This window comes from Rhodofomes roseus (assembly GCF_022264815.1).
Source record: "Rhodofomes roseus strain CIRM-BRFM 1785 chromosome Unknown C8Q71scaffold_40, whole genome shotgun sequence".
Taxonomy (NCBI): Eukaryota; Fungi; Basidiomycota; class Agaricomycetes; order Polyporales; family Fomitopsidaceae; genus Rhodofomes; species Rhodofomes roseus.
The window spans coordinates 38275-53464 of record NW_025952996.1 but is presented as its reverse complement, the minus strand read 5'-3'; the positions used below and the strand labels follow the sequence as shown (position 1 = coordinate 53464).

Below are 15190 nucleotides of genomic sequence, written 5' to 3'. Positions count from 1 at the left end.
CTGTGTTTGGAAATGGTCCGGCCGGAATGCATCCCTATGGTTTCAAATGGTCCGGCCGGAAGTCATATACCTTTGTTTATGATGTACTGGCCGAAGGTAATATATCTAAATTAATAACACACCGGCCGGAGGTGATATACCTACATTGAGAAAGAACCGGCCGGTCATAATGTACCCACACACAAAACAAACCGGCCGGCCATGACATAGTTTCACTACACATTGACCAGCCAGGCATAGCATGCCTATATTAGAAATGAACCGGCCGGTCATATGGAGCCTGAATATCAATTGCTCCCACCATCCTGGAAAACATATTCATTGATGCACTGAGTTTTCTGGACCATTAATGCACTGGACCCAGGTTTTTTGGGCTTTGAATACATTTTTAGCATCCCCATAGATGCTCCCAATTTTCTAGGCACATGCAAACCATTCCAGAACTTTAGAATCATCAAAATTGAGCTTTCTAGGCTGAAAATAGACCAAAACCAGCCTTTCTGGGCTGGAAATGCATCAGAACACATTTATTGAGCCTCCCAATCCACATTTACAACAGCTCTGAGCCTTATACATCAGGTCCGAGTATTTTACACAATCGCCGAGATTCCACAAAGTCCCGGCGCCGAGGGTGCACCAAGTCTCGGCGCCGCAGGTGCACCAAGCCTCGGCGCCGCACCAAGCCTCGGCGCCGCACCAAGCCTCGGCGCCGCACCGTCTCGTTAAGCGCCGAGAAACATCGCTCGGCGCCGAGGGGTGCACTTGCTTCGGCGCCGAGACTTGGTGCACCTGCGGCGCCGAGGCTTGGTGCATCTGCGGCGCTGGGACTTGGTACTACCTCGGCGCCGAGTTGTGCTAAAACTGAGGAATAATGGTGTTTCTAACAATGATCACAAAAAGATTACTGATGTTTGTTACACCAATGACCTTTTGTAGCTCATCTTATAGGGAATGTTAGGTTCATCAGGAAATCTCCTAATGACACTACAAAGGTTTGTATGTGGTTACTTATAAAAAGTGATGTTTGTGTCTCATTGTGTAGGGAATGGTCTGTTGATAAGTAAATCTTCTATTGACACTTCAAGGATTTCCAATGGTCAGGCCGGTACAGCTGCTTTTCTTGTCTGGCTGGTAAGTAAACTTACTGATGACACTACAGTATGTTGTATTCAATTTGTACATTTGTAGCTCATCTTATAGGAAATATTAGGTTCATTAGTAAATCTTCTAATGACATCACAAGGGTTTGTATGTGGTTACTTATAAAAAGTGAGGTTTATATCTCATTGTGTAGGGAATAGTCTATTGATAAGTAAATCTTCTATTGACACTTCAAGGATTTTCAATGCTTAGGCCAGTACAGCAGCTTTTCTTGTTCAGCCAGTAAGTAAGCTTATTGATAGCACTACACATATTTGTATCTCATCTTGTGGGGAACATTAGGTTGATAAGCAACTATTATGATGAGACTACAAGGATGTGTACATCTCATGTTGTTGTTATTGTACAGTAGACAGAACACTACATTACAAATGTGTAGTACTATGACAACTTCTGGCTGATCTAGCGCCCACACTAAAGTTGGTAGCACTTACAGCTTGGAAGATTAAGCTATGAGATTTGGCATATGTGCTGCTGGCTGTATGAACATACATTATAGCCACTAACCTAATGTGGGCAAAGAAAGTATACTGCCATGGTGAGGAGAGTAAGAAGGGAGCAGGGACATGCACAATTAGTGATATGTCTCTGAAGTGATAAGTTGTTGCCTTTATGTACAACTTTTGTGCCAACATGTGTCCAGATGAACAAGTACATTCATCAAGTCATGTATGGATGGGTTGCTGATACATGTTTCATTTATCCTCATACATTCTGCTATGATCATGATGGCCACACCCTACATATATATCTGTATGTAGAAACCAATCCCAGATGAATATGAGACATTCTATAGAATTAACACATGTGGTCCTAGGTACATTGCTCTGCTACAGCCTACATTTGGAACTCACTGACTTTTCTGTAAATGCTAGACAGTTCAACCTTGATGCAGGGTTGTAACTATGATGTATTCTTTTGTGATAATCAACCTCTTGTTCCTACAGTGTTCCTTTGTCTTAATTTCATTATGTACTAATTAAATACAACACACTGTAGTGTCATTAGTGAGTTTACTTACCAGCCGGAACAGGAAAAGCAGCTGTACCGGCCTAACCGTTGAGAATCCTTGAAGTGTCAATAGAAGATTTACTTATCAACAGACCATTCCCTACACAATGAGACACAAACATCACTTTTTATAAGTAACCACATACAAACCTTTGTAGTGTCATTAGGAGATTTCCTAATGAACCTAACATTCCCTATAAGATGAGCTACAAGAGGTCATTGGTGTAACAAACATCAGTAATCTTTTTGTGATCATTGTTAGAAACACCATTATTCCTCAGGTTTAGCACAACTCGGCGCCGAGGTAGTACCAAGTCCCGGCGCCGCAGGTGCACCAAGTCTCGGCGCCGAAGCAAGTGCACCCCTCGGCGCCGAGCGATGTTTCTCGGCGCTTAACGAGACGGTGCGGCGCCGAGGCTTGGTGCGGCGCCGAGGCTTGGTGCGGCGCCGAGGCTTGGTGCACCCTCGGCGCCGGGACTTTGTGGAATCTCGGCGATTGTGTAAAATACTCGGACCTGATGTATAAGGCTCAGAGCTGTTGTAAATGTGGATTGGGAGGCTCAATAAATGTGTTCTGATGCATTTCCAGCCCAGAAAGGCTGGTTTTGGTCTATTTTCAGCCTAGAAAGCTCAATTTTGATGATTCTAAAGTTCTGGAATGGTTTGCATGTGCCTAGAAAATTGGGAGCATCTATGGGGATGCTAAAAATGTATTCAAAGCCCAAAAAACCTGGGTCCAGTGCATTAATGGTCCAGAAAACTCAGTGCATCAATGAATATGTTTTCCAGGATGGTGGGAGCAATTGATATTCAGGCTCCATATGACCGGCCGGTTCATTTCTAATATAGGCATGCTATGCCTGGCTGGTCAATGTGTAGTGAACTTGTCTTATTCGCCGCTGCTGCGCCCGGCAGGGTCCGATATGCCGCTGATAGTCCTTACCATGTGCGCCGTGCGTCGCTCACGAACTCTTTGATGACAACGTTTGAGCACAGTTTCTTGAACCACACTAGCGAGGTTGACCTGCGCTATACATCGACGAACAGTGCTCCTTGTGACTGCCTCGCATCCGCAAACGAGCTAGCCGCTCACGTAGCTCTCAGCCACAGTTCGTCCCTTCCTCCGCCGCCCATGTCCGCCCGCCCGCAGTCCGCTCCACCCGTATGCCGCTGAGTTGCGTCTGGAGGAGTGAATGATCCACCTCGTGTGCGTGCAATGATGAACGGGTATATGGACGAATAGATATCCGAAGCAACAGCGACTACTCGCGCGCTGAAGAAGGCTTCCGTCGCAGGACATGCTCTTCTGTCCGTCTCCCATATTTTCATCTATCCACGAGTTCGACGTCATCCTCATCGACCTGTCCTCCTCTTCCTCATTCATGGGTCGACCTGCAAGAGCTGCCCATACACACGCTCCCCGGTGAAGCACGGCAAGTTACACACTCATGCTCGCCACGTGGTTCTATACTGAACGTCCTGATCAGAGACATCAAGTATTATGCCTCAAAAGTACGGACTTTGAGCACCGGCCAAAGGTGGTACCTCGGACTAGTGCTGATCTTGTCTGACATTCGCAGGCACATGCTGTTGGCGCAAAAATGCTAGTGGATTCGACGTTCGCCCCACCTCCCTTGCAGTACCCATTCAAATGGGGCGAGGACATGGTTATGCACAGTGGTAGGTTGCAAACTTGCTTGGGATCCACTAACATGGCTGAGATTGATCCCCCAGGAACGAAGTACTTTGGCGGACACTCGGATCTGCTATGTGGTGTTCTCGTCGTGCCAACCGAGGCTGAATGGAAAACGGTGAGTTCGATTTACGTGATGCGATCGATCACGCTGCCGGGCATTCGCCCTGGCTTCCATCGCACGGAGGATTATCCTCGTCGTCGCCCGGATTATGTTGGTACTGTATCGACAACTAGGGCTAACGTGATCGAAGCTTCTTTGAGTGCGCCCGTATGCAACGTCGCGCGCATCGTATCTTTGGCCCGTCTGCGTAAGACATCCCGCTGACATGCCTTATTATGTCGACAGTTATGGACGCAGCGCACCTCACTTGGGTCCATGATGGGGTCTCTCGAGTTGTGGCTGCTCCTGCGCTCCCTCGGTACGCTGCACTTCCGCGTACCGCGCCAGTCGGAGAATGCTAAGGGGCTCGCTCGCTGGTTGAGCCAGGCTGCTGGTGTTAGTCATCTCGTGCGCACGCTGGAACCGAGATCTCTGACGTCTTTCTCTGGTCATAGGGCAGAGCTTTTAAATGGATCCGTGCCCGTGTCATCGACGCTGTTTGGCACTCGAGTCTGCAGGCAATGTCAACCGAGGATTTGAGCCGAGTGCTGAGTTGGAAGGCACGTTGAGCTTCAGTTGAAGAATCCAGAGTATGCTTGTTTACTTCCACATTCATTGGAATTCTTCGTCGTAAGTGTATACAACCCATGAGGTGTGTGGCTCACACTAATAGCCTCGACAGCCTGCGACAAGTCTAGGATGATCCTGGAGCGGCCCCTAGATTGGTCCGTATCAGCTGCGGCGTCGAAGACATTGAGGTACGTATACACATATAGCCATCAGCTGTATGCGCTCGTCGACCGCGGATACCAGGATATGAAGAGCGCGCTAATACAAGACCGTGTTCGCCAGCTTTGCCGCTGCACTCATTGGCATGATACTCATCTTCCTCGACACCGTCAAGGCGCCCGGCCTCGCGCCCATCTGCGCGAAGATCCGGCGGTATGGCACCGGCGCACTGTGGTGCGGCGCGTGGGCGACGGCGGCAGCGACGTTTGTCGGACATTATCAGTGGTTCGGCACGTACAACTGGCTGGACGAGGTGCTCCCGCCACCAGATTATGATCCTGGTGATGGTCTCGAAATGGGTGGATGCCAGACTACCGGGAGCCACGCGATCACCGGGATGCCTTAGATATGCATCATGGTGCCGTTCGACGACTCTGAGCAGGTGAGGGTCAACCCGCGCGCTCTACGTACGCGTTGTCTCACTCCCACAAGGCCGTCTGAGGTACTAATCCATAGATGTCTCATACACGAGTGGGGAACAAGTTATCTACCTCTTTGTTGTAGTCAAATGTAGTGGTAGCTCCAGCCTTTGCTGCTTCCTTCAATGTCATATGTCCTGTCTCCGATGTTTGAAGCATGGTAGCCATGTTGAACCAGACCATTGATCCACGACCACATTCATCTCCTTCCATGGTCTCACAGTTCTCCCTTGTAGGCACACTACCATCAGTGTGTACAAACTTGAGATCTGCATAAGTTAGATCAGAACATGATAAGTATGGAGTTGTGAAAGGTGTACTTGCCATGGATATCAATATTGAAGTGCAGAAAGAGGGAGGAAGGATATATGACAGGGGTCCAGGGTGGCAGCTCAACAACAATCCCAGCTTCCCATACCACAAGCCAGGAGCGGTGCTTTGAATTGAACTTGGCTAGATTAAAGTATTTCATTTGTAAGAGATGTAGAATGTGGCTGATAACTCACAGTTAGGAAGGACATAAACCATCAGAACACATATCCCAACAGGATTCTTAGCATCTGTATGAGGCATGCAATGAACACGGGGCTCATTGGGAAAGCTTCCATTGAGACAGAAGTCCCAGAAACCACCAAAGAGTGGGGATAAGCCAGTGTGCAATGCATGCCACTCTGCAGACTTTTTGAACCTTTGATAAACAGCTGGAAAGACAGCCTCTACTGTGCTTTCAATAGGGCAGTTCAAAGTAGCCGCAACGAAAATGAAAACGAAAGTGAAAGTGGAAGTGTTAGTCACGTGTATGTCCGAACGCGGTAGTGTGACATTATGTAATCAAGCCAGCGTCGCGCGCGCGCCACGCTGCTGCCTGTACCGCCCTCTGTACCTTCCGTCTGCACACTGCTAGCTCCCATGCCGCCCAGAAATCTCCATGACGAGGTTGTCGAAGCTTACATGGCCACTATGGCCGTTCAAATTTCCACATTACCCCCAGACTCGAGCCAGAACCTCCTCCGCCAACTCCAGCATGACTGTGCAGCTCTCCACACCATCATGACGACCCGGTATCTCAACCCCCGACCGCCTGTCCCAAAGGCGGGAAACATACATCTTGCATGGGAGTACGCCAAGGACCCAGCTCATCACCACCGCTTCGTTGATATGCTACGTGTTTCCCCGAATGTCTTCGAGACAATTCTCCGGCTCATCGAGGATCACCCCGTCTTCCATAACGAATCAAACAATGAGCAGACACCGGTGCGCACACAGTTAGCTGTTACGCTGTACAGAATGGGGCACTATGGCAATGGTGCCTCTGTTCAGGACGTGGCGAGGATGGCGGGCTGCTCGGAGGGTGCAGTCGAGCTTTATACGGATCGCTGCCAGGAGGCAATCATGTCTCTACACGAGATGTTTGTCCGGCCGTTGACGGATGAAGAGAAGGAGGTGGAGAAGGCATGGATTGAGAAGCATCTGGGATTCACCGGATCCTCGTGGCGGGAAGGGTGGATCATGTATGATGGCACAATCATTGTGCTGTACGCCCGCCCAGGCCTTGATGGTGACGCGTATTACACACGCAAGTGTAACTATGGTCTGAATGCACAGGTTTGATTTCAGCACAGCTGTTAAAGCATTGACTAACTTATACTGCAGATAGGGAATGCCCCATCTAATCTCCGCATTGTCGATTATGCCTGCGGATGCACAGGTGCAGCCCACGACTCTGTGGCATTCGACCATACTGCTGCAGCAAAGTATCCCGACTGGTTCTTCAAAGGTCGCGAGTTTGCCTGGGGCGACTCGGCGTACACGGTGAATCAGCGCACCATATCAGTCCACAAGAAACCCGCATCACTTGAACCCGACAATGCGCTGTTTGATCGCTTTGTGGCATCCCTACGTGTTCGCTCGGAACATTGCATGGGGGCGCTCAAGGGCAGGTGGCAATCCCTGCGAGGCCTACGTATTCGGATCAATCGGAAGCAGGACCACTACCGGGCATGCCGTTGGGTCTCATGCTGCATTATCCTTCATAATGCAGTGCTGGACATTGACGGATGGGTAGGAGGGGCCGAGTTCATACCATTGCACACCCGAGATCACGAGGAGGATGACCGTGGGGAGCACGATGAACCTTTGGAGGATGAGGATGACCTCGATGATGAGGCGAGGCGAAGGGGTCTTATTGCAGAAATTGTGGCAGCAAAGGAAATGGGCATCATAAACTAGAGGAATCAACTATTCTAGCTACGCTTTAGCCTTTTCCTTGATCTCTTTGATCTCCTCCTGTAGATCAGCAATTTCCGCATCCATCTGTTTGTCAACCCTGTCCACCTCACGCAAATAGAGCTCCTGTGAGAGCATGCCATTGGTGAACTGCCTCAAAAGCCGATCGTGCTTTGCAGAGGCTGCTGCGCGGAGGCTTCGGATCTCCTCCCGCAAATCTTTTATCTCGTCCCAGTCACGTTGGGCTGCAGCATCAGCAGCCCGTTGTGCCCGATCCAACTTCGCATCCTCTGTATGCAACCTTTGTACAGCAAATCAGTACCAGATAATGAGCTGAACTGCAATACGTACTGAGTGACCTCACGAAGAACATCTCCTATTCCGCTGCTAGGCTTGGGCGCTGCCTTGAAGTTGCTTGTGATATCGCGGTACTTCTCAGGACTGATGTGACTTGGAACAGGTGCAGGCTGCGATGCGGATGAGGATGCTGTCGGAGCACGAGACGCAGACGGTGAAGGCGGGGCTGAGCCAGACTCTGATGGCACTGCAGGCTCTTGGTCAGGAAGGTGCGGCTGTTCAGCATCAGGCCCCTCTGGCGCAAACGGTTGGTTGTTACCGTCTGCCACCTCTGTGTGCGGTAATGAGCCTAAGTTCCGCAACACAGGGTCAATGAGTTCATCAGAGACAGTACCTGGTTCCTCTCGCTCAGCATCATCATCCTTCGGCTGGTAGTAAGCAGTCTTACGCCCATGCGGCCCAATGCCAGTCGTAACCGAAGGTGGGTTGATGCTCGCTTTTGATGCAAGCAAGCGGTGAAGACGTGGAAAGGGCGGAAATTCCTTCTCGATGCGCTCTAGTAATGCATGTATTAGTACAGACCATAGTCGGAGCGAGCAGAATCATACCCCAGATGTTCTTGTACGTCTCGGGGGTGCTCCCATCAGGACCTTCTGCTGTGATGTAACAGCGCAGGCGTTGTTCGGGGCCATTCTCATCATCAGAGTCACCGTGCCCATCACCGGACTCGTTATCTGAAAGCCCGCCGCCAGTTACTTTGATCGCTTTCACCTTCTTTGCATACAGTGCCTTCAGGCTGACGAGATACATACATGTCAGCGAATTGGGCAGAAGATAGCCCTGAGCAGCACGACGTACGCATTGATCTTGTTCAGAACCTTTTTTCCCCACTCCGGTACCTCCTGTTCGGCCAGATTAGGCCAAAGAACGCGTGCTATCGCATTTGACACAGCGACTTTCGTGTCACCTGACGATTTCTGACAGCTGGCATGTTGAAAATGGCACAAAGACAGTTAAACGGTGACGTACCTCGCCCTTTTTGCGGCCAATCAAGACCTTCCGATGCTCCTTCTTCTCGAGCTGCTCAATCAGCTTCCAACAGCGTGCATTAGGGTTCTTGTTGGTACCCCACGACGCGCCATCCTTGTTCTCCGCTGTGTCGCCGTCACGGGGCTTCTTTCCCGCGTTGTCTGCAGGAACGTCGGATAGCCCGCGGGAGCGCTTCGGCGGCATGAGAGCAGAAACGCAGCGAGAATGCGAGAGCCGTTGTGCGTCGAGAACGGAGGACACGCCGCGAACAGCGAGACTGTGGGGCGCCGAGACGCGTCCGGTCACACCGGGTCACAGCGCGGAGCCCTGCACGTGACCTTCACTTTCACTTTCACTTTCGTTTTCATTTTCCTTGCGGCTACTCTGAACTGCCCTAATGAACTGACTGGTGGAAAACATGAGGTTATGAGGTGTCAAGACAAGGTAGAACTCACTTTAGGAGTTTGAACAAAGGATCACACAAAACAGCCTGAACCTTCTGTTCATTGTTTCTGTGCCACCTGGTCTTGGTGATCTTCTGTGGAGAAGTCAATAATGATAGAAATTGGTATACATGAAGGAGAACATACAGGAGATGATTGGCGCCAATGACCTATAATACAGGCCATGTGTTTGCCTCTTGGGCCTTTGGCAGATTGCTTCTGCTCAGCGGTATCATGAAGAGCTTCACCAATGAGCATATCGGGGATGTGAGCGAAAGCCTCTGGGTTGAGAAAGGACGCAGGGAAACCCCTGTAGAAAAAAAGGCGATTACAAATATCCACAACTCTGAGAGCAGATTGGGGGCTGCACTTTGTATGAGATAATATACAGGATAGCATGTGTCAAGTACTCACCCATTCCCTTCGTAGGGTAAGGGAAGGAAGTTGGCTACCACCTCTTTGATGCTTCCATCCAGCCAGCGAGCGGTTATGTCCTGAAGGGAGAGCTCAGGAGCATGTTTACCCTGCCACCCAGTGGCCGTGACGTTGACATCGGTCTTGAGATCAAAGGAGTGAATAGTGACCGTTGTGCCACTAGATGCGACACGAGCTTGCAGTCGGGCCATTTGCCTCCGTTTCTCCTTTCAGTTCTCGCGTAGACGCTGCTTGTAACGTTCGGTAGAAGCCTTTCCAGCTCGACTGTGTTTCGTGTTGCTGGTAGAGGATGCAAGATCCGTAGGGTTTGTTGACGTGGGCAACACAGGGCCCGCTGTTGCCCTGCATGAAAGACACTGTTAGTGCATGTTGAAGATCAAATAAAGAACGCACACTGTATAGAGCGGAGCGTCTGCGTTTAGCACCAGCTGATTGTCCTTCTTCGTGTGATAAATGAAGCCTACGTGTTGTCAGCTATGGGTTAACAGCGCAGTATGCCATGAACGAACCGGCGGAATCCTTCTTGTCATGAGAAACAAGGCCTAGGACTTTGCTGTGAGTTATGGAATGGTAGTGCAGTACATCAAGAAACAAACTGGTGGAACTGCTTGATGTCGAGCGGTGTATGACAGGAGAGTCGTCGTCGTCGTCAGTTATTTCGCCCTCTTCCTTTTCACTCGCTGACGGAAGCATTTCATCTTCCGGGGTATCTGATTCGGGCGAGTCCATTCGTTGGTCTACCAGATGGTGGCACTGCCTTGAGATGTACAAGCAGGTAGTTACTAACACCAGACTTACCTAGGTCATTGTGGCCGAGCGGGATTCCCATCCCATCGCCTACCCCCAAAGCCGCGCAGTCGAGGGCTATGGATATGGGATCGGACAGGTAAGGCTGCATATCGACCTCAAACTCATTGGACGCAAGGAATTTTTGAACCAGTGCTCCTACGTCGCACTGTGTGGTTACAGTCTGGCAGCATATCGGTCAGCCTTTTTAGTACGTTTTAACGGGACACATTAGACCAACCAATCCGCAGTCGGACGACGGAAGGAAGGAAATGGTCTTGTTTGAAGACGCAGACGATGTCATGTTGAACGAGGAACTTGAACGTGTCAAGATGAGGCGTGATGAGCGAGGACGACCTAGCTCGGGTGTCACGCTGCTCGGTCCGTCTGCGCACGCGCCGACATCTTGCACCAACGACCACTGGGCAGCTCACCCGCGCTAGACGATGACGGCCTCTATCTGGTCGCCCGCGAGCCTCTCGCCGCCTTGCCGTCCAACACTCGCCATGCTTCTTCTGACGGTCTCAACGCAATGGCGGATAGTGCCAATGCACTCGTCGCCGCGCTCGCGCCTATTCAAGATGGCCTGCTCGCCGACGCTGGGTTAGCATTGGTCAGTAGCCTGCCATATTGCCCGGTCGACGAGTGTACAACTCACAATAATACTAGCATACCCATGTGTGGTTCAAGAGATACGAGCCGACAGACCTCGTTTCGCTTGGGATACTGCTTGGTGTGCTGCCTGCGGTACCTGTGGCCTTGCTCCGCGTCCCCCTAGCCTCGACACCGCTCGCCATCCTGGTTGGCAATGCTTCTTTCTACGCTTTCCTCTTCTTCTCCATCACCGCCTACCGCCTTTCGCCATTCCATTCGCTCTACAAGTATCCGGCCCGCTCCTCGGCAGGCTCACGAACTTCCGCGGGATGTTCATTGCAGCTGGAGGCAAGCAGCATCTCTATTTCAAGGAGATGCATGCCAAGTATGGCCCGATCGTGCGCCTCGGTGAGCTGTCTTCGGTGCGCGCGGCTCCCTGAAACCCGTAGCTGACATGTATCGGTAGGCCCCAATGTGTTGTCCATAGTGGACACCGACTTGCTTCCCTCCATACTCAATATGCCACGCGGCCCCAGTACGTCACGTCGACCCACTTCACCTGTGTACGCTGAATCAACGGTTTACTTTAGTGTGGGATGGGCGCCGCATCTCGGGCAAGCGGGGTCAGGGCACTGCCGGGATCCAGAAGGGCAACCTCATGGGCTCGCGCAACATGCAGGTGCATGGGGAGGCGCGCAAAGTCTGGAACCGCACGTTCACCACCGCCTCCGTGAAGAAGTACGAGCCGATTGTGATTCGGCGGGTGTCCCAGTTGGTCGACGAGCTAAAGGGGCGCTGTGCCGCGAACCCTTCGAAGGCTGTGGGGGTGGACATTGCGTACTGGATAGACTGTTTCTCGTGAGTGTTCGCTGTTAGGGCCCAGAGCACCGTCGCTGATGGCTCGTTCGGTAGGTTCGACTTCATGGGAGATTTCGCGTGAGTCGCGCTCAGTTGAAAGGCATCGCTGAGGTTTACCTGACGTTTCGGTGGCCCTTTTGATCTCCTTCGCGACGGTGAGAAGATCGGGGTACTGAAGATGATGGAAGACAGTCTCTTGTACGTAGCCAGGTAGACTCCTACGCCATCGTCCTAGCCATACTTATGCATGCGAGCAGCGTTCCAAACTTGTCCGGGTATGTGCCAAGGACCATCGAGGCCGTCGTGTGGCTCCCGTTCCTCCCCAAGGGAGCAAAGAATCTCGGCGAGTTTGCCTTCCAGCAGGTCCTCAGGAGGCTCAAGGAGGGTGCGGTGCACGATGACCTGTTCTACCATCTCGTGCGTACCTCCTGCGCAATTCTGCTAATGCCATGAACTAACCCTCAGCGACCGGTGCTGGCAGAACGCCGAGGCGAAGATCGACAACGACCCGCCCCCGCTCCCAGTCTTGGTCTCCAATGCCGTCACGGCTATCGTCGCAGGCTCGGACACCACGGCCGTCTCCCTGACGCACGCCCTGTATCTGCTCATGGGCCACCCGACGTGCTACAAGCGCTTGCAAGCAGAGCTGGACGCTGTGTTCCCGCATTGGCATCGTGTCATCGGTGGGGACTTGTTCGGTTTTGGTTGCTAAGCCCAGTCGGTTCTACAATCGGCCTACATTGACGACTCCGGTCATCCGGGTTGAGGAAGTAAACGTCGGCCGCATATCCTTCCTGGCATTGACTTACCATAATGGGTATTCCCGCCATTAGCACCCGCTCCATCGCACCCGGCCAATGCGTCGGCCCGCACTATGTCAACCCGACAACGTTATGTGGCGGAGTGTTTCCAGACATCCGCTGCTCCACAGTAGTGCGGAAGACCATTTTTGGGACATGAAGATTGGTTTGCAGGCAGCGATTGGCTGCGCACTCCTCTACACAACACCGAGCACCATGTGAGCTTCAATTTCTCAGCGGCCGTCTCCGATGAAAATTAGGTGGTATAAGAAGCTATATAGGTCGAGACCGGACAGCAGCCAGCGTCGCTCCATTCGCGAACAATGTCTCTGCTCCTCAGTGCGTCTGCTATCTTTTGGCTGTAACCCTATGCTCATCTAACTATTCTAGCTCCCAACGGGACGCTGCTGCGTGAGCAGTGGCCTGAGGGCCTCGGACAAACTGTCACCGACACGGCAACCGTTGATAACCCGCGGCCGTGGCAGACTGTACCAGTCTCATTCGACGATCTTAGCAAGTGGGCGGACGTGGAAATCGACACGACGCAGCCACGTTCGATGGACATGGGATCTCCCCGCACGCACTATACGTTGCTGTGGTCGCCGACTTTGTTTGCAGAGGCAGGCCATGGAATTAGACGCCGTGCACTCATACGGCTTCATGGAGTGTTAGGTGGGTTTTGTGTTAGTCCTCTAGGAAATTGGTCAGGGTGCGTACTACTTGACTTTTCCATCGCCTGCATTCCGTTAAATCATCTCTGCAGATCTCCAGATGACGCCAAAAAAGCAGTGCAGTTCGTAACGTTGCTCGGGCATGACCATCCGGCTGTGTTTGACCCACAAGTCCAAACGTTGAGCGCCATTGACGATCTCGTGTTTCGATCGCTCCGCGCGCCGCAGACTCCCGTTGAGCGCAAATGTGGCGTCATTAACCTGAGGTGGAGGGTCTTCTCCAGGGTAAGTGATTATTGTCACCCCTTCGTCGTTCACCACCAGACTTTTCTACGCACAGGTCACCCCCAAGTCGCCTGCTACGCCACTACCGCAGTTGCTGGCGGAGGCCGATAAACTCTCATTGAGATCCGTGGAGGGACAGTGGAACGTTAAGCATACGTTGTCACTTGCGATGCAGACCCGCGATGGCCAGGTGCGGCGAGTGAAAGATATAGTGTTCGCAAAGGGTGACTTCGTCGAGGTTGCCGTGTATGTCGACATAGTGTCCTTCTGGGACAGGAAGACTCGTCAACGGAAGATCGACATTCAGTTTGCTCCACAGGAGATAGTCGTCTGTGGTCTGCTAGAGACGCAAAGGTATGGACTCTAGTTCGTCATAAAACACATATGATTGCAAGTTGACGAACGTCTATATAGGCAAAGTTGGCAGCTGCTCAATTGCCTCCCGTGCCTGCCAATACAGGCGATCAGCCTATCATCTCGCTCGGCACGTCATACCATATTCTGGAGCAGGAGAACAACGAAGGGGATGTTAATATGCACTACAATCCACCCAATGTTCCCGCTGACGGTGTCCCTGCAATCATTCCGCAGCAGGGTCAACAGAGACGACACTCATTCTCGTTTGCGTATGTGTAATGTGCAAATGTTACAATGCTGTACTGCTTTTCATTCTGCGATATTATTCTGTTTGTGACACTGCGCTATCACGGTCCTACTAGTCCGCCACAGACAAAAATTCCGCCATGGCGATGCAAAGAGTGCTCTTGACTGTATCCCGGCAGCATCGACGACCCGTCTGGTTCGAGCTGTCATACGTCGGATATCTGCCACGCGTCGGCGTGGGCGTCTGCGGGTACTGTTACTGCTGCTGCTGTTGCGCACCGACGCCTGCGCACCATAAGGGTACCCGCCCATGAGCAGGCGCTGCATATGGGCGGGGAGCGTTGATGGCGCGCTCCCCGTGGCATATCCACGCACAAACGGGTTTGTGGGCGGCGGCGAGCATGTTGAAGAGTCGCTTATCCAGTGCGACGGAGAAAGGAATGAGAGGATCGCCGGTATTGCTTTCGCCGACCCCGGCAGCCTGTGTCGTGTGAGTACGGTACTGAGGCACGAACCAACAAACCGCACCATTTGTTCTTTGCATACAGTCCCTCTCGCTCAGATTGCCGAGGTACGTGACGAGCTTGGCCGTGAGAAGCTGCAAACCATTCACTACATCGATCTGTGAATACATTCAGTTAACAATGCATTCGTTCAAAGCGGACGAAATTGAGAACTGATAGAGATTATTCTCATGGGCATAATGGGGCGTTACTCCCGCCTTGACGAGCTGGGTTATCGAGCTTACTGCTCTTTATCATCACTTGAGCAGTTCACGTGCATACACGTCACGCGCCTCGCATGACGGTATGGGAGCACGGTGCCACGCCTGCACAGACGGCATACACTCACCTCCTTGTTTTGAGGCGGTACAGTGATGATACGACCGAGCCAGTCGTACACCGAGTCTTGCCATCCTTTGGATGAATGCCGGAGGAAGCGGGCGTCGAAGCGGCGATAATCCAGCAGAGGTGGAGGTCGGGCCAA

The 15190-nt window shown here is 51.8% G+C and overlaps 4 protein-coding genes across 4 annotated transcripts; 3 read left to right on the top strand and 1 right to left on the bottom strand.

Moving 5' to 3' along the window:
- Nucleotides 1–3470: 3470 nt before the first annotated feature.
- Nucleotides 3471–5103, top strand: C8Q71DRAFT_891001 (Cys/Met metabolism PLP-dependent enzyme-domain-containing protein; the record flags this gene model as incomplete). Its single annotated transcript, XM_047928659.1, has 8 exons — nt 3471–3595; nt 3660–3684; nt 3753–3852; nt 3907–3983; nt 4215–4364; nt 4424–4478; nt 4651–4726; nt 4821–5103. 8 exons carry the CDS (start codon nt 3471–3473, stop codon nt 5101–5103), a joined length of 891 nt encoding a protein of 296 aa, XP_047772773.1.
- A 2320-nt stretch (nt 5104–7423) lies between these two features.
- Nucleotides 7424–10504, bottom strand: C8Q71DRAFT_728162 (uncharacterized protein; the record flags this gene model as incomplete). Its single annotated transcript, XM_047921923.1, has 14 exons — nt 7424–7703; nt 7754–8048; nt 8094–8255; nt 8308–8495; nt 8558–8676; nt 8729–8889; nt 9067–9134; nt 9184–9266; nt 9319–9481; nt 9586–9765; nt 9845–9962; nt 10116–10159; nt 10348–10363; nt 10405–10504. 14 exons carry the CDS (start codon nt 10502–10504, stop codon nt 7424–7426), a joined length of 1977 nt encoding a protein of 658 aa, XP_047772772.1.
- A 220-nt stretch (nt 10505–10724) lies between these two features.
- C8Q71DRAFT_890998 (cytochrome P450) lies at nt 10725–12556 on the top strand (the record flags this gene model as incomplete). Its single annotated transcript, XM_047928658.1, has 9 exons — nt 10725–10773; nt 10836–11005; nt 11062–11273; nt 11297–11394; nt 11453–11521; nt 11577–11844; nt 11899–11922; nt 12102–12261; nt 12326–12556. 9 exons carry the CDS (start codon nt 10725–10727, stop codon nt 12554–12556), a joined length of 1281 nt encoding a protein of 426 aa, XP_047772771.1.
- A 411-nt stretch (nt 12557–12967) lies between these two features.
- On the top strand, nt 12968–14236 carry C8Q71DRAFT_863351 (uncharacterized protein; the record flags this gene model as incomplete). The annotated part of the gene is made up of 5 exons (XM_047928158.1): nt 12968–12983; nt 13035–13353; nt 13408–13600; nt 13656–13928; nt 14015–14236. The coding sequence occupies 5 exons, from the start codon at nt 12968–12970 to the stop codon at nt 14234–14236; spliced, it is 1023 nt and encodes a 340-aa protein (XP_047772770.1).
- Nucleotides 14237–15190: the final 954 nt, after the last annotated feature.